The 19,985-nt window shown below is 42.9% G+C and overlaps 1 protein-coding gene across 2 annotated transcripts in view; it reads right to left on the minus strand.

Moving 5' to 3' along the window:
- LOC147234769 (tomoregulin-2-like) overlaps positions 1-19,985 on the minus strand; it is a 67,429-nt gene that overhangs the window by 43,883 nt on the left and 3,561 nt on the right. For both annotated transcript variants that reach the window (XM_086145433.1, XM_086145434.1), the window contains exon 2: positions 9,283-9,392. In XM_086145433.1, coding sequence (XP_086001559.1) covers positions 9,283-9,392 — 110 coding nt within the window. The remainder of the gene's footprint in view (positions 1-9,282; positions 9,393-19,985) is intronic.

Raw genomic sequence — 19,985 nt, forward strand, 5'->3', positions numbered from 1 at the left:
GAAAGCAGAAGACTGAAGTAAAAATATAATAAAGTTCAAAACAGAAAATAATTGAAAAATAGAATAAAATAAATATATTAAATATGATAAAATAACAATATAAAGTAGACTAAAATGAAACAGATTAAATTCAATTAAGCAAAGCATTCAAGAATAGTAAAAAAAGTATTAAATCTATCAGCAAATGACTGGACCAAAGGAGGATGCAGAGGATGGAGAGATGAGGGAAGAGAGGACGACGACAGAGAGGGATGGAGGAAAGGTTGGGGGAAGAGACAGGGAAAACTGATAGAGAGAGAAACAAGAGGGAGAAAGAGATGGAGAGAAAGAGAGAGGGGACAGAGAAGGAGAGGGGAAGAAAGCGAGAGAGAAACTGAAAAATGGATGAGAGACGGAGAGGGCGGAAGACAAAGGTGAAGAAAGATGAGAGAGGGACAGGAGAAAAATGAATGGAGAGAAAAAGATCGAAAAGAGATCAAGGGTTGATAGATAGATAGATAGATAGATAGATAGATAGATAGATAGATAGATATTTGTTGATGGGAGAGAGAGAGATGAGTAGAAAGAATGAGGGAAGGGAAGAAGGGAAGAGGCATAAAAGAGATAGATAGATAGATGGATGGATGGATGGATGGATGGATGGATGTGCGATGGAGGAGCTGAGCAGCCAGAACAAACATGACAGGATATCAGCTTCCATCAGTGGAACACAATGAGTCATCCATCCATCCAGTACACACACACACACACACACACACACACACACACACACACAAGCATGCACGCAGGAGGATCGTCATTTCAAATAACTATTAGTCACTTGTTTGAAAGACCTGCAGACGTGTGTGTGTGTGTGTGTGTGTGTGTGTGTGTGTGTGTGTGTGTGTGTGTGTGTGTGTGTGTGTGTGTGTGTGTGTGTGTGTGTGAGATTCATTCCCTTTCAACTCAAACCACAGAAGGCACTGTGTGTGTTTGAAGGTGATTTTTGATGTCATTTACAATGAAGATATGAATAAGAATTATTTTGTTTTATTTCTATTTTATTTAATTTGGAGTACTTAATACTTAACAATTGTAATCGTCTGTATTATCATAATAAATATTATCACCATTATCAGGGCTTTTATTATTTGATTTCCATCTCTTTGGAGTGTGTGTACAAGTGTGTGTGTGTGAGTGTTATTGCAAATGTGTGAAACCGTGAGAACGGGAATAATCGCACACAAGCCGAATATTTATTAGCGTGGAGCAACTCTTTGTGCGCCGCCGGAGCTCTGGTGGAAAATAAAAAGAAAGTGCAATGAGAACAGCGGGCGGGGGGAGGAAAGGGGGAGGAAGTGGGGGTGAAGGGGATTAAAGGGGGAGGAAAGGTTTTAAAAGGGGGAATAAAGAAAGAGGAGAGGCGGAGGGAAGGGGAAGAAAGGTTGTAAAGGGGGAGTAAAGGGGAAAGACAGAGGACGAAAGGGGGAGTAAATTAAACAACCATGCACACTTTTTTAGGTTTGACAGTCCTGGACAGTCAGGTGTGTCTATGAACGAGTGTATGTTGGTACAGCTCAAATTTTACTCCTGTGATTGACAGGTCCAGGATGAACCCCGTCTCTCAAGACAGGATGAGCCGTATGGATGAATGGATGAATATCAGTGATTTCAACAGGAAAGAAATCTGGCAGTGAAAAGGTTAAACCAGGCTTGTTTATCTGTTTAAGTCATTTTGTGTGTGTGTGTGTGTGTGTGCGTGTGTGTGTGTGTGTGTGTGTGTGTGTGTGTGGGAGGGGTGAACGGGATCAAACAGCCGCAGATGAAAGAAAGTGCTGAAGAAAAAGAATTAATAAAAAAAATAAATAAAAATTCAAAATCTGATAGAAATGGTTCAGTCCGCTGAGGACGGACAGGAACACCTTAGCAGGGTTGCGTGGTGGGGGGGGTGGGGGGGAATTTAGGCGGGAAAAGACGTTCCACGCGGACAGGCGTAAGTGTGTGACACGCTGTTGCCGTGGCAACAGCCCCACTCTGGCAAGGGTCCGACCCCGGCGGGGTCTTACGACTGCGGCCATGAAGACGCTGCATACTTTGCCGTGGCTCAGATGCAGCAGAATGTGCATGTGTGAGTGTGTGTGAGTGTGTGAGTGTGTGTGTGTGTCGGGTACGACCCCCCGGGACCGATGGCTCCTTCAAAGGAGGCGAGCCAGACAGCTCGCTGCGCCGCCATCTTGGCGTCTGGCGTGAAGGACACCGGTCAAGCGTCTCACCTGCCGGTACCTCAGTACTGCAGTATTTCATCGAATTTACCACACAGACCTGTTCAGCATGCTAGTTTTCTATGTACTCTTGTAGTATCATGTAGATATTTTCATGTATTCAGTACTTATTAAGTGCTTTTCTAAATCTTTAGCTTTACCATGTTAAAATGAAAAATGTATTTAATATTGATCAACATATATTCATCTATTAATTATGTTTATATTCATATTTTTTATATTTATTTTGTGCATATATGTACAAAAGGGGTTTGTACGAAAGCGGTTTTATGATGCGTTCTTCAAAAGTAACACGCCATTGGTAGAAATTCAACAAAATGATCAATCAGTGGATGTATGAATGAATTTAATCAATCAATCAATCAATCATTCATCAATCAATCAGGAGAGCTTATGTAGTGTCCTGTCAATAACTTAATGTATTTATTACTTAAATACATTTTCAAAATTATCGATTTAGAAATCTTTATCTGAATAAATTGTTATCATTACTTTTTTTACGATTGAAAATATATTTAATCTAAATAAACACATTTCTATATACAAATACTACATTTCGATTAACAAGAACAACCTAACAGTCATCTGGTGGAAGATGTTGTATCAAAATAAAAACATCAATGAATCAAACAGCCAATCAACTCAATCGAACAATGAGCGAATCAATCGATCGATCGATCCATGGGTGTGGCCACGCCCACTCCCGGGGCCATGACCAAAACAGCGACAACACCACCAACAAGAACCGCCGCCCCGCCCACATCCCTGGCCGCGCCCACAAAAGGGGAGTGGCTGGCAGAGACAACAACATAGATCCACATCCATGGTATGGCCACACCCACTACGCTGACCACGTCCATAATTGTGACCACGCCCACTACATTGGCCGACCCCCAACAGTGGACAGTGGCCATCATCACGGTGTCATCACATGCCCTTTGCTGACCTGCAAGAAGCAGTGGATATTGCCACTACTACAAATACTACTACACCCAAACTACTTCTGCTACCGACTACCATAATTACTGCTACTACTTCTAATACTCCTACTACTACTGATGACCTTACTTCTGCTACAACTGCAACGACATGTACTCTTATGACTACTTTGACCCCATACTGCTACATCAACGGCTAATACATATTGTAACTAGTACTACAACTACTGCTTCATTTACTACGGCTGTAACTACTATAATGCTACACCACGACTACTACTACAGCCACATCCACTTCTATCAGGTCCTACTATCATCTGGTTGTGTAACACCCACTACTACTGGAACTACTACTTCTAATACTACTAGCACTATTACTACTGGTTCAATCAACACGACCATAACTACACCAAAAGCTACTGTGACTGCTGAGCCCAGACTGATGTCATGACTTTTACTGCTACCTCAACCACTACTTTATGAACTACCGCTATAACTACTACTACTATGACCTCATTGTATTACATCCACCAGTACCACCACTACTACTACTGCCTCTACTACTACCGCTACCTCTACAGCTACTAATACTGCTACTGCTACTACGACAACAACAAAAACAAATGCTACTAATAATCGTAAAATGATGATCTAGAAGATACTTTGAACTTCGGAATAAATTTTCATTATAGTGCGCTCTCACACACACAGATACACACGCACTACTACTACTACTCCCACAAATTCAACTAATAATAATGATAATAATAACAACAACAAATACTACTAAAATAATGATAATCCGAAAATCATCATAATAGTGCACACACACACACACACACACACACACACACACACACACACACACACACACACACACACACACACACACACACACACACACACACACTACTCCCACAAAATCAACTAGCAATAACAACAATAATAATATTAAATATTAACAATAAAAATAATAATCACTTTAATTCAATAATGTTTAATTATTTTAATTCAATAAAATAACTTTAATTCTCAAATAGCACAATGAGTCACGTCTGAACACACACACACACACACACACACACACACACACACACACACACACACACACACACACACACACACACACACTACTAATCCTACAAATTCAATGAATAATAATAACCATTCTAAATATATAATGTACTAGTTTGAGGACATTGAGTCATGTCCAAAGACACACACACACACACACACACACACACACACACACACACACACACACACACACACACACACACACACACACAGAAGCACACATACATTGCTGCAACTATTACTCATACTGCTCCTCCTCAAACGACTACAACAAATACTACTATTAATCGTTAAAGAAATGATTATCTAGAAATTACTTTGAATTAAGGAATGAATCATCATAACAGACACACACACACACACACACTACTACTACTCACAATTCAACATCAATAATAATAGCGACAATAGATATTAATGATTTTAATTCTATAATGTAGCAATTTGAGGACATTAAGTCACGTCTGAACACACACACACACACACGAACACGTTAACTTCAAACAGATTTTTACTACAACAACTACTACTGCTGCTGCTGCTCCAGCTACTTCTACCAACAATACTACTCATTCTATAGGGTCCTCGTCCGAGGACATCAGGTCCAGACACACAGACACGCACACGTGCTCGTCAAAAGCAGGTAAGGATGTAATGTACTGTAATAGGATTGGCCTAGCGCACCTGTTTATCATGCTGACGTCTAATACGGTTTGGTTGCACTGCCACATCGCCTGCCGGGAGGAAAACGTTCGCCTCGCCGCGCCGCGCCGCCTCATAATCCTCCATGATTAATCCGCCATTGTGCTGCAGATTAACCAGGAGAAAATTACTCAGCTGAAAAAGAAAAAAAAAAACGGCTAATCTCATTCGGCCCCTGTGATAAATTTAATTTTCCAGGCAGCGCACCTGGGAATTTTCCTTTTTTTTTTTGTTTTTTTGGGTGGAGTCTCTATTAAGAGAGTTCCTGTGTTGAATTACAGCCGCGCAGGTACCGGCGGACCTTCAATCACGCAAATAACTCCTCAAACACCCGTCCTTGGATGGGCTGGCGTGACGCATTGTCGCCTAGAAAAGAAGTCTCGGCGGAGAGACGCAGCCCGCGCGTCCAAGGACGCCGCCGCGGTTGGTGCCGACCGACGGAGCCGCGGGACGGCGACCGACTCCAGTTCGTGCGCCTGACGACGGCGGAGGTTACCACAGCGACAGGGCCAAGTCCAGGCAGCGGTGTGAAAGCCATGTACAAATACATATACTGTAATTTTCGGACGGAATATAAGCCACAAGCACTTAATTTCAAATAAATGAAAAAATAATTTGGGAAGTTGGTAAAATAACTATTTGATACATGGCTGATTTTTCGGCTTTACCCACTTGCAAAGCATGTAGAGGTCTGTCATTTTTATCTCTTCAACTGTGAGTGACGGAATCTAAAACAAAAATCCAGAAAAACACATTGTATGATTTTTTAAGTAATTAATTTGCATTTTATTGCATAACTTAATTATTTGATCACCTACCAACCAGTAAGAATTGCAGCTCTCACAGACCTATTAGTTCTTCTTTAAGAAGCCTTACTGTTCTCCACCTGTTACCTGTATTAACTGCACCAGGTTGAACTCGTTACCTGTATAAAAGACACCTGTCCACACACTCAATCCAACAAACTCCACCCTCTCCAAAATGGCCAAGACCAGAGAGTTGTGTAAGGACATCAGGGATAAAATTGTAGACTTGCAAAAGGCTACAGGACAATTGGCAAGCAGCTTGGTGAGAAGGCAACAATGGAGGAAGTTCAAGATGATGATCAATCTCCCTCGGGCTCCATGCAAGGTCTCACCTCGTGGGGCAGCAGTGATCGTGAGGAAGGTGAGGGATCAGCCCAGAACTACATGACCACAGGCTCAAAGAAAACCATTAGTAACACACTATGCCGTCGTGGATTAAAATCCTGGAGTGCACGCAAGATCCCCCGGCTCAAGCTTGCACATGTACAGACCCGGCTGAAGTTGGCCGGTGACCATCTGGATGATCCAGAGGAGGAATGGAAAAACTCCACTCGCCGTGTTTGGAGGAAGAAGAAGGATGAGTACAACCTGAAGAACACCATCCCAACTGTGAGGCATGGAGGTGGAAACCTCATTCTTTGAGTATGCTTGTCTGCAAAAGGGACAGGACGACTGCACTGTACTGAGGGGAGGATGGATGGGGACATTAGCCCAAGATCTTGGTCAACAACCTCCTTCCCTCAGTAAGAGCCGTGAAGATGGGTCATGGCTGGGTTTTCCAGAATGACAGTGACCTGAAACTCAGCCAGGGCAACTAAGGAGTGGCTCCGTAAGAAGCATCTCAAGGTCCTGGAGTGGCCTAGCCGGTCCCCGGACCTGAACCCAATAGAAAGTCTTCGGAGGGAGCTGAAACTCCATATTGAAATCTGGAGAAGATCTGGAGGAGTGGGCAAGTATCCCTGCTGCAGTGTGTGCAAAGCTGGTCAAGAAGTACAGGAAACATCTGATCTGTGGAATTGCCGACAAAGGTTTCTGCACCAAATATTAAATTATGTTGTGATGTAACTTGAAAATCATACAATGTGATTTTCTGGATTTTTGTTTTAGATGCCGTCACTCACAGTTGAGATGAGATGAGATGAGAACAACTTTATCAATCCCGAAGGAAATTGTTGTGCCAGAGTTTCAAGTAAGAAAAAAAAAAAAAAACATAACAGTAATAGATAATAGTAGAAAGGAGGAAGAATAAGAAATATAATGAAATATGAATTGTCTTAACTGTTAGCAGTGACTACAAAGATTGAAGGGTACCTATGATAAAAATGACAGACCTCTACATGCTTTGCAAGTGGGAAAAGCTGAAAAATCATCAGTGTATCAAAATACTTGTTCTCCCCACTGTCTGTATATATACACATGTGTGTACACAGATATTTTTAATTAAATGCGTAGCGTAAAGGCTATTATCTGGACAGTGTCTTGAACATGTCTGCCTAAAAATAATAAAATATACAGCGGGACGGCAGGAAAGGTCATCGATTGGTATCTTTATCCTGCGCACTAAACCGCTAACGGCTTCTTCTTCAGCAAAAAAAAAAAGATGATGCCTCCGTCACAGACACTTGTCTGTCGTCATGTGTGAAGCGCACACACACACACACACACCTGTGTGTTCAGTCACGGGACCAAGATGGATGATGTCATAAAGGAGTGAGAGGGTGAGTGGATGGCTGGGTGAGAGAGTGAAGGCAGCTCATCGTCTTCATCTTCTGGACCCAGCGCTTAATTTTTAACCTCTGATGTCCCAACATTTTCAGACTGATGATACATGGAGGATTTTTACAGCAGGAAGTGTGTGTGTGTGTGTGTGTCGTATCAGGTATATCACTGCTCTCCTTGTGGAGGCACCCAGAGCTGTTAGCATGGCAGTAAAATATTGGGACTCCAACCTGCAACCCTGAGCTTCAGGAGGGTTGCAGGTTGAAGCCAGAACATCACAACCAGGAAGAACCAGGAACCATCTGGATGGAGAACATCTACAGGGGTTGGGACACGAGAACCCTCTGAGAACTCTCTGAGGACCCAGAACCTTCTAAGAACCCTCAGAGAAGCAGCCTTGGAGGTGTTGGACCAGGCTGGGGCTCCAGCAGGCTTTGGACTCAGAGTGTTGGATTAAACAGGAAATGGCGAGCAGGAAGGGGAGGGGTCAGGGTGGCGCTGTCGCTCCTCTGGAGAGGGATGGAGCGGAGATGTGGTCTATCTCCGTCCACGCTGCTCCCGACTCGCAGGAAATTGAGATAACAGCCGGTGACCGATGGAGCGTCGGCTCAACACCGCCGCGCTTCTCGGCCAATGTGGCGCAGATAACCACAGCCATCAGTTCACACACACACACACACACACACACGCTGCCACCATCAATACTCATTGCCAGCTGATAACACCTGATGGATGACCTCATCATCTGCAGGAAATGACCCAATAATCTGGAATTAAGGACCCGATAACCTGCTGGGGAGGAGCTGGTAATCTGAATCACATGACCTGGTAATCTGAATTATATGACCTGGCAATCTGAAAGACAGGCGCTGATAATCTGTAGAAAATTATCCAATCATCCATAATTATCTGATTATCCACAGAAATTAGCTCATAATCTCCAATATAGTGCTTGATACGGTGCTAGAAAATATGCTGATAATCTGAATTATATAACATGATAATCTGCATGATGGGACCAAACAATCTGTTAAAATATGACCTGATAATCTGCAATGAATGACTTGATAGTACTTTGGAAATTACCTGATAATCTGATGAAACGCGCTGATAATTTCAAAAAATCTGATGAAACAAAAGAATCGACTTGATAATCTGCAATAAACTGTCTGATAAAATGAGATGACCAGATTATCAAAAAAAAAAAAACAACACGTTGATCATCTGTAATAACTGAGCGTGAGCAGTTAATTTCCTGATAATCCAAAGAAATGATCTGATCATCAAAAGAATTCATTTGATAATCTGAAGAACTAACCTGTTAATTTGTAATTAATTTCTGGGTAATCCAAAGAAAGGACCAGGACCTGGACCACAAAGAGGACCAGGACTCGGACCTGGACCGGGACCACAAAGAGGACCAGGACCCAGAACTAGACCAAGACGAGAAACAGGACCTGGACCTGGACAGGAACCAGGACCACAAACATGACCTGGATCAGGACCTGGACCTTGACATGGTGTGGGACCTGGACCACACCATGGACTTGGACCTGAATCACAGAGAGGACCAGGAACAAGACCTGGACCAGGAGCTGGACCTTGACCTGAACCTGAACCCGGACTCGGACCAGGCTATCTACATCTAGCATCTACATCAGTCACCAGAACAACAGATACAAGCAAAGCAGGAGGCCGGAAACAGGAAGTGAAACATTGGAAACAGGAAACAGGAAGCAAGAGGCAGGAAGCAGGAAGCAGGAAGCAGGAAGCTCTCACCCTGAACTCGCAGATGCAGGTGACCATGTCTCCGATCCTCAGACACTCGCCGTCGAACTTGCATGTGTTAGTGTCGCAGAGGAACAGGTCCGTCTCACGGTCGTCGAAACCTGGTGGGGGGGGATGCTGGTTACCGGGGTGACGGGCGAAATGAACTTTGGACATCCCATAATAAAGGTGGAGGTAGGCAGTCATTCACTCGTTCATTCATACCTTATATGGAGATATACCCTCTCATTCAATAGAGACATTCACTCTCATTCACGGGTCATGAAGACGACAAATGTGGCCCCTCCTCTTCCTCCGGAACAAACACACACACACACACACACACACACACACACACACATGCCAACGGATTAGTGTAATTAACTTATTGGAATAGACAAAATTTTAATATAAAAATGTTCTATATTTTTTCTTCTTTTCCAAATTCTTTGCAAAGTCTTATTTTTCAAATTCAGAAGGAGGATCTGAGAGCCGGGTTCAGCCGTTCCCACGGCAACAAAACAACCATGGAGCATTGGCATGGGCTGGGAAGGAGTACGAAGGATGGGATATTTGTGTCAAATTATTTCTCCATCCAAGCATTTAATCCTAACATTTATTGAGGTAACTTTTATTTGAGGATTCAGAGAGAATATATGATTATTAGATTATTTTATTTAATTTGGAGATTTATTGCTATTTTCTAATATTATTTTTTTGGATTCATCTTTAGTTATTTACTTATTAACTAATTTCTCCAATATTTATTCAATTAATTCCATTAATTAAATAGTTTTAATTTACCCCCCCTCCACCCTCCACATAATTTCATTTCATTTTAAGGGCATTTCAATTTATAACCATTTTTAAAAAATGGCTCTCCCTGATTTCACAATAAATTAATTTTTAATTGTGTTTTTTTCACCTCCTTCAAATAACTCCCCGGGTTTGCTCATTATAATCGATTAATTTTTATTTTAAAAAAAAAAGTCATTTTTTTATCAAAAATGTTAAAGTATTTAGATTAAAATAATTTAAATTATTAAAAATAATTTAATCACGTCATAAAATATATTTGAAAAATATATAGTTATTTTCCAAGTGATAGACTGGCCCCGTGTCCATCCAGTCCAGCTCCCCTCCAGAGGATTCAACACTAAACCTTCCTCCTCTTTCCACAAATCCAATCTGTCCTCCCTCTGGGCGGAAAAAAAGCAAAGCTGCACTGAACCAGCTAATTTTATCGGATAAAAAAAAAAAAAAAAAAAGAAAGACGGAAAAAAAAAGAAATGAAATCAAGATGGCGGAGGGCTGCGGCCACGGCGTGCACGTCCCGGGCCAGACGTTTTACAGCCCTATTTTCTACTCACAGATGTCTGACGATAATGGACACTTAAGACTCCGGCTCCGCTGGCGAACTACAATAACCAACCCCCCCACCACACACACACACACACACACACAGCGCATAACCTAATCCCCGGAATCTCACCGCTCGCCAGAACACTCAACGACCATAAAGCGCAGCCTCCCTCGAAGCGGCCGCGCAATCACCCAACGGGCGAGAAGCGTGGGAGGGGTCGAGGCCGGTCCAAACGGCAGGGGAAAAAGCGACTTGGGAAAAGGACCCGGCGTGCAAAAGTGGACTTCTCGGGGAGCCTCTATTAGAGGGAATACGGAGGCAGAAGCGGTCAATGGCATGGCGGGTTGGGGGCTGGACGCCGAGGAGGGATATCGGGTGGCGGCAGCAGGGACGGAGAACGGGTTGGGGTTGGTGGAGGTCAGGTGGAGGTCAGGGGAAGGTCAGGTGAAGGTCAGGTGGAGGTCAGGGGAGGTTGGCTGAGGTTGGGTGGAGGAGAACGGGTTGGGTTGGGTGGAGGTTGGAGGAGGTCTGCTGGAGGCTAGGTGGATGTCCGGTGTATGTTGGGTGGCAGCGGCGGGGAATGAGGACGGGTTTGGGTCGGTGGAGGTCAGATGGAGGTCAGGTGGAGGTCAGGTGGACGTCCGGTGTATGTCGGGTGGCAGCGGCGGGGACAGAGAGTGGGTTGCGGTTGGATGTCAGAATGAGGTCAGATGGAGGTCAGGTGGAAGTCAGGGAGGTTGGCTGAGGTCGGGTGGAGGAGAACGGGTTGGGTTGGGTGGAGGTTGGATGGATGCTGGGGAGGTCGTGGAAACCTGCACACTCGTGCACACTTGGGTTTCAGCTAGCAAAAAAAAAAAGGTGGCTTCCACCAGACGGGTTCTTCTTGGCCGATCGGGTGAGTTGGCTGCGGAACACCAGCTTCACACACACGAACACACACAGTTTATTGCAAGGCGTTGTTGGGACCATGTTTTCTGATTTGAAAAGCGATGACATGTGACCTTCGGCCAGCGGGGGGGGGGGGGGGGGGGGGGCAGCGAGCCTCTGGCAAATACGCACAAACACACACGTGCGCATATACACGCGCATACAAAAACACAAAGAAAAAATTGTACCAAACATAGCAGTAACCACACACACACACACACACACACACACAAACACACCCCGCACAATCGTGATATTTTATTTCCATGTTTCCCGGTCTGATGACCTCGTTTTTTTTTGTGGCCAACGGGGGGCGCCTGCAAGCCTTTGCGGCACACACACACACACACACACACACACACACACACACACACACACACATGCAAACACACACACACACACACACGCAAACACACACACACACACACACATACACACACGCACAAACGCACACACACACAAACACAAACGCACCCACACACACACACACACACACACACGCACACTCGGCAGTGGTGGCACAAGCATATGCAATATTCAGGAGATTTGTAGAATCGCATCTCATCCAGAATAAGAAAAAGGGGTTTAGATCAGAAGCCGAGCAGGTTTGTGACAACGGGACAGAAGGACCAAAGGCGTCCTGGTACACAGAGTACTTCAGGGTCTGTACCACATATACAACATGTACTTTGGATTGGTACTTTTGAGTGTCTGAGTGTGTGTGTGTGTGTGTGTGTGTGTGTGTGTGTGTGTGTGTGTGTGTGTGTGTGTGTGTGTGTGTGTGTGTGTGAGAGAGAGAGAGAGCCGCTGCTCAGGCCTTCTGGGCTGAAGGACAATTAGCGGCAGATTGAAGTGTGTGTGCATGTGTGTGTGTGTGTGTGTGTGTGTGTGTGTGTGTGTGTGTGCATTTCCCCGTGACTCCGTCCGGGTTTGACTGATAATTCAGTGATCAATAATGAATCAATCAGAACCGGACTGATCAATATGCTGCTTGTCAGAGATCTGATCAGATCAAAACAAATCTCACGCACACACTTACAACATCATACACACACATGCAAAATCAGAATGATACACACATGGCATGGCAAACAAATTATACACACACACACACACACACACTCTCACACACACACACACACACACACAAACACAACATGCACAGCCGCACACATATTTGACAAATACAAACAACAAATACTCACACAAAAAATACACTAACAAGCACACACACACACACACACGCACACACACACTTGGCAAACACAAAAACTCCCACAATGACCTACAGACGCACACACACAACCATACACACACAAACACACACACACACACGTTATGAGAAACATAATCATACACACAAAGACACAACATGCACAGCCACACATACACACAATTATACAATTACACACTGCATACACACACACACACACACACATACTCATGAAGACACACATACAAACACACAAAAACCCAATGATACACATGTGCAGCAAATACAATGACACAAACACACGGACACTTCCCAAACACAACCTCTCACACACTCACACACACACACACACACACACACACTACTGATAGTAGTAATAAACTGATATCTGAAACGAATCAGTAAATCTGATCAATATAAAAAAGGATTATTGATCCTGTGAGTTGAGGACACTCAACTGTGTTCAAACAATCGCTAAATACCGATCAGTTGCGAATAATCAGAGATCGTCGACCTGTGTATTGATTATCGGTTATCGGGTCAACCCCCCCCCCGCTGACCCCGCCCTCTTGTAGTGATTGACAGCCCCCCCACGGTTGCGGTGGATGCGGCGCTGAATAATGAAGGCAAACAAAGCAGCCACATCAAATATTGAGGGCGTCCGGTGTTTACACGTTGAGCAAGAGGAGGGGGGGCAGCCTGCCCCCCCCCCACACCTGGAACCTGTCAGGCGGGTCTAAAGGCTGCCGATCAATAATTAAGTGAGTTAAATTAATGATGAAGGCTGAACAGCCTCTGTCTCTTCTTCCTCCGACAAGGTCGCCTTTTCTTTTCTTCTCCTCCTCCCTTCTTTCTTTTTGTTCCCTTTGTTTGCCCCCCCCCCCCCCCCCACACACACACACACACACACCTGACCCCCCCAACCATTCTGTGCGGAACAGGTTCTCCATCCAGAGCGTTCGTAACTCTAGGTTGGAATGCAGAACCACCTCTCTTCCTCCTCCTCTTCCTCCTCCTCTTCCTCCTCCTTCTCCTCCTCCTCGTCCTCTTCATCTTTCTCCTCCTCCTCTTCCTGACACTTTCCAGGACAGAAGTCTGGGTTTGTTCTACGCGGATTAAAGGCCCTCCAGGGGCGACAGCCAATCATATGCGTGCATTTAACCCACAGTCAATCATGTGTGCATTAAGCCTACAGCCACTTATTGGTCTCCATTTATCCTGCAACCAATTATAGGTCTCCATTTAACCTACAACCAATCACAGGTCTCTATTTAACCTACAACCAATCACAGGTCTCCATTTAACCTACAACCAATCACAGGTCTCCATTTAACCTACAGCAAATTATAGGTCTCCATTTAACCTACAGCCAATCACAGGTCTCCATTTAACCTACAACCAATCACAGGTCTCCATTTAACCTACAGCAAATTATAGGTCTCCATTTAACCTACAACCAATCATAGGTCTCCATGTAACCTACAACCAATCACATTTAACCTACAGCCAATTATAGAGCTCCATTTAACCTACAACCAATCATAGGTCTTCATTTAACCTACAGCCAATCATAGACCTCAATCTATGACCTCCATCAGTCAATCATCTGCTTCTGTAAAATTCTTTTTCTCGTTCTTCTTATTCCTCTTCTTCTTCTTCTTCTTCTTATCATTATTATTATTATTATTGCAACTGCAACAACAATAATAAATATAATCGCGGCACAGGGTTAGCGCCTCAGCCCTTACAGCACAAAAGGACCTGGTTGGTTTCCAACAGGGGGATCTTTCTGTGTGGAGTTTGCATGTTCTTCTCGTGTCCAATTTCCTCTCACAGTCCAAAACTATGCCGCATGTTAAGTGCAAAAAAATTGGGAAAATTGCTCCAGATGAGTGCATGAGTGAACGCTGGTCCGTCTATATATGTGGCCTTGCCATTGTTTGGCGACCGTACCAAGGATGGGTAATAAAGATAGAAATCATAAATATAAAAAAAGACAACAAAAAGTAGCCAGATAAATGAATGAAATGAATAAACAAAAAATTACTTTGAATGATAGAATGACTGATCGATTGAATAAACAATAAACAAATCCATAAATGGAACGGACGATTCAGAGCAAAGACATTGCTAACTTAAAATGATGCATCTAAAGGTCAGATGTGGTCACACAGCGTTACACACACGTGCGCACACACACACACACACACACACACACACACACACACACACACAAACGCCAATAAGACACATCCCTCTGCTTTGTTTCAGCGTCGGCCTGTCCAGAGACCTCTGACAGCCTCTCATCCTCCCATGGACGGGGACAGTTATAGAAGGAAATGATAAATAAAACAAGCAGTTTCTGGAAAACTGGCGAGATTCGGGCTAAGAGGAAGTACCATATATATTATATGTATTATATATATATACATATATAACACAAGAAATAGAACAGCCCTGACTACAGCACAGAACCAATATATGTATAGATATATTTTTTTTTATCTGGATATAACCTGGATGTCAGAATAAATCCAAAACTGAGTAGATTTTTTTAAAATAATTCCCAAATCCAATTGATTCAACAATCACTGTCACATGTAGACATACATCTGGTGAGAATAAATCTTTTCCTTTAACTCTTTCACTCTGTTCCTGGTAACGGATGAGCTGGCCAAGGCTCAGGAGGTGATGTTGTTGTTCCGTGTTGGTCGATAAGACGGGCGGCGGCTCCCGTCCAGAATCTGGATGTTTCCTCGGGATCGTTTACAGCTTGCCTCAGTTTATCCTGGAAGTGTCCTGAGAACAGGCTGCCGCTGCCCCCGCCTCCTTATCAGGACCCTGACGTTATATTCTGCCCAAAACAAAACAGAAAACCCCCACCTCCACCCCGGACCAGACCTGAACCGGGAATCCACGTGCACCAGAAACCCAGAAATCCCCCCCCACCCGCCACCCCAGAAAAGTCAGAATTTACCGGAAAGAATGTGCTTCGGAATGACTGGAGCGAGAACCAGGAGGCATTTATGAACAAAGCAGCAGAGAAGGCAAAAACACACAAGTCTAACCAATTAGCAACGACGCAATCAAAGATACGCAGGACATGCATGAGTGTTAGCATGTTTTGCCGGAACATTAGCAAGAGACACGAACAACTAGCACCAAGAAACAACGACAAACAACTGTCAACCACAAACTGAAAGGGACAAGAAAAAAATAGCAATAACAAACAACAAGAAACAACTTGCAAAAACCACTATACAGGACATGATTGGCAACAACAATATGTAATGATATAGAAAGACTGGCACCAACAAATAACTAGCAACAAAAAACAAGAAAAAAACAACCAAACAGCAATAGGAACCAACTAAAAACAAAAAAAACAAGAAAAAACTAGCAAAAACCAACAAACAACAGTGAGCAAAAACAAGCAACAACATACAGCAAGTAGCAAAAAACAAATAGCGATAGGATGCAACTTGGAAGATGCCATACAAGATAGCTAGCAACAGCTAACAACCAGCACCAAGAAAGTACTAGCAACTACCAGTAACAAGAAAAAAACTAGCAACAATAAACATGTAGCAATGAGATACAACAAGCAATAAGAAACAACTAGCATGAAGAAATAACTGGGCACAACACACCAAGCTATAAGAATCAAATAGCAACAACATATAACAACCAGCAATAAACAACTAGCAATGCGAAAAGAAAAAAATAGCAACAAGTACCAAATTACGATAAGAGACACCCAGCACCAACGTACAAATAGCAACAACAGGCAAGAAGTAACAAGGGACAACTGGCAATAACAATTAGCAATTCAAAACCAGTAGCGACAACAAAACAAGCAATAAGAAACAACTAGCAACAAGTAACAACTAGCAACAACATGCAACAAGTAACATGAAACAATCAGTAACAAGGAGCAAACTAGCAACAAGAAACAACTAGTAACAACAAACAATTAGCAATTCAAAACCACTAGCAGCAGCAACAACAAGCAATAAGGAACAACTAGCAACAACTAACATGCAACAAGTAGTAACCAGTAACAACATACAGCAAGTAACAAGAAATAGCTAGTAATAAAAAAAAAATCAGCAACAACAAACAACTAGCGATTAGCTGACCCAGATGTGAATTTGCTTCGACTCAGGAAGGGGGCTGAGCCAATTCCAGCTGACTCTGTGTCAGGGGCGGGGCTGTCAGCTGTCAATCACAGGGTCAAACGTAGAAATGCCCAATCATTCACACCTCCGTACGCTAGTCTTCAGTGGACCTGCTGACAGGGTTTGGACGGTGGCAGGAACACTGAGAACCTGGAGAGAATCCAGGGAGGAGAGACAACCCAAACTGGACAGACTCCACATCACATGACCTTCAGGGGGGGAAGAGGGAGAGAGCTGCCCACTGCTGGATTTTAGGCACCGACCCCTAGAATTTTTGCTGACGCATGATTGGTCGATGCCTGTTAGACAACAAATGGACCACAAATGGACTACAAACAGAATGCAAATAAACTACAAATGAACTACAAGTGTCAATTTTCTCAAATTGTGGGAACAGTATGGGCTACAAAGGGACTACGAATGTCCAGAGAACAGAATACAAAGGAACTACAATTGGCCTTAGAGACAAACTACAAAAGAACAACAAATGCCCTATAGGCAGACCATAAAAGCACTACAAATGGCCTAAAGACAGACCACAAACGGACTACAAACAGCCGGCAATTGACTATAAAAAGACACCAAAAGGAAGTTTAAACTGACAAAAGACAGAGTACAAAGAGAAAATACATGTCCTTAAAACAGACCTTTCAGGGACTTTTAATGGCCAACAAGTGACTGAAAAAGGAAGTAAAGATGGACAGAGGAACTACAAAAAGCTGATGAAGAGACTGCAAATAAACTACAAAAGGAGGTATGACTGGATTAAAAATAGGACTACAACTGGCCAAAAAAGAGAGTGTAAAAGTCAACAAGTAGACTACAAATAGACAACATTTAAAGGGACCAAAAATGGCATACAGAGTATGAAAGACAACAAATGCCCTGAAAAAGGACTATAAGGGGACTACAAATGGCAAATAGAAAAGGAAATAGAAATGGTTCACATAGAGTACAAATGAAAGGTAAAAGGCCGACAAAAAGACTACAAAAGCAGCCAAAAATAGTTTCAAGATGACAAAAAGCTGACTAACAGTTTATAAAGGGACTACAAATTGCATACAAAGACTACAAATCACTTACAAATACACTATATAGGGACTACAAATAGCTGACAAAGACTACAATTGGCCTACACACAAACAATAGAGGGACTACAAATGGGAGACAAACAGACTACAAATGGCAATAAAAGGACTACAAAAGGGAGTACAAACAGACTAAAAATAGACGACAGACTACAAATGTACTAAAGCAGACAACAAATGGACTACAAAGACTTTTAAATGACTACAAAAGGAAGTGTACTTGGAGAAAAAAAAGTCTACAAATGACCTAAGAATAGACAACAAAGAGACTTCAAATGACCAGCAATTAAAGTGCTATTGGACACTAGCAAATAGATATTGGTACTACAAAAGAAAAGATAAATAGAAAAAAATAAACTAATACCAGGCTACAAAGGGACTACAAAGAGATGAAAAATATACGACAAATCAATTACAAATGGGCTACAAAAAGACTAAAAAAGACCACAAAATAATTAGAAATGGACTACAAATGGACTAAAAATTGAAATAGAAGTGAACGACAAATGAATTAGAAATAAATTTGAGATGGCTGACAAACAGACTAAAAATAGACTTCAAACAGACTAAAAGTGGACTAAATAAATGAGAAATGGGTGACAAACAGAATAAAAACGAACTACAAACAGACTAAAAATGGACTACGAACACTCAGGAGAGACGACCGGCAGACTGAAAAGGGGACTACAAATGGAGGAAGCCATGGGCTGGCTACAGCGACGTTCCCTGAGAAGGACCACAGGCGTTCTGGCTCTGAGGGAGTGGAGGATGATGAAGGAGAAGAACCACCTCTTCATCTCAGCTCAGACAGCTGGAGGAGGAACATCTGACAGCTGGGGGCGGGAGGGGGGCAAACAGGAAGTACAGCTCTTAACTGCTTCCTGTGTCCACCTGCAAAGCTACCACTACTACTGCCAAAGTACAACTAACACTACAAGTAACATACCTGGCAATGTACATGAACATGTACAAATACATGTCAGAGTATTTGAAAAAATATATGTGCATACATATGTTTCATTTCCATTTGTGTATGTGTGAGTGTGAGTGTGTGTGTGTAAAGACCCCAAAACATCTCCTGTCTAGAGATACGCTTACGACGCAGATTTAAACTCAAGGCGATCCGTCACGCAGTAGAACATGGGAATAGAGCAGCAGCGAGAGAATTCAACATTAATGAATCAATGGTGCAGAAGTGGAGGAAGCAACAAGATGACCTGCCCCAAGTAAAGACGACTAAAAAGAGTTTCTGAGGGAACAAAGCGAGATGGCTACAGTTAGAGGACAAACCCGCGAACTTAACATCAATGAGTTTAGAGATGGTCTTTCTTGGTGCTTTTGTTTCATGAAACGCTTTGAACTGTGACAAATGGAGTTGGAAATACATTGTTTTCATCGAAGGCGGCGCAAATACCGGTAAGAGCTACTGGTACGTACGGTATCGTATTGTGAATGCACGAACTTGTTTTGGGAGTGAACGGAGTTGTCAGAACGTTGGTTTGTATTCTATTAATAAAGTTTGACTGACTTATCTGACTGATTTGTTGACATTCCCTTTAGCACAGCTCCATTTGTTGGATGCATAACGCAACCCCAGCCACTCCTGTCGCTGCTATTCTATGATTTTTTTTTTTTATAATAGGCCATTCGTTGAGGGTGCGCCTTATAATCCAGTGCGCCTTATGGTGCGGAAAATATGGTATATGTGCAGATTAGAGTATTTGTAAAAGTATATGTGAATGGATATGTGCTTCTGGTGTGCATTTGTGAACATATAAGAGTATTTGAAAAAAGTGCAATTATATATACACACATATATATATATATATATGTGTGTGTGTGTGTGTGTTTGTGTGTGTGTGTGTGTGTGTGTGTGGGTGTGTACAAGTATTTATGGAAAAACAAGTACATGTCCATATACAACGCATGCACAAGTATACAGTATT

Source organism: Fistularia commersonii, chromosome 4 (genome assembly GCF_037954325.1).
Source record: "Fistularia commersonii isolate RoL2024-O1a breed Wild chromosome 4, RoL_Fcom_v1.0, whole genome shotgun sequence".
NCBI lineage: Eukaryota > Metazoa > Chordata > Actinopteri > Syngnathiformes > Fistulariidae > Fistularia > Fistularia commersonii.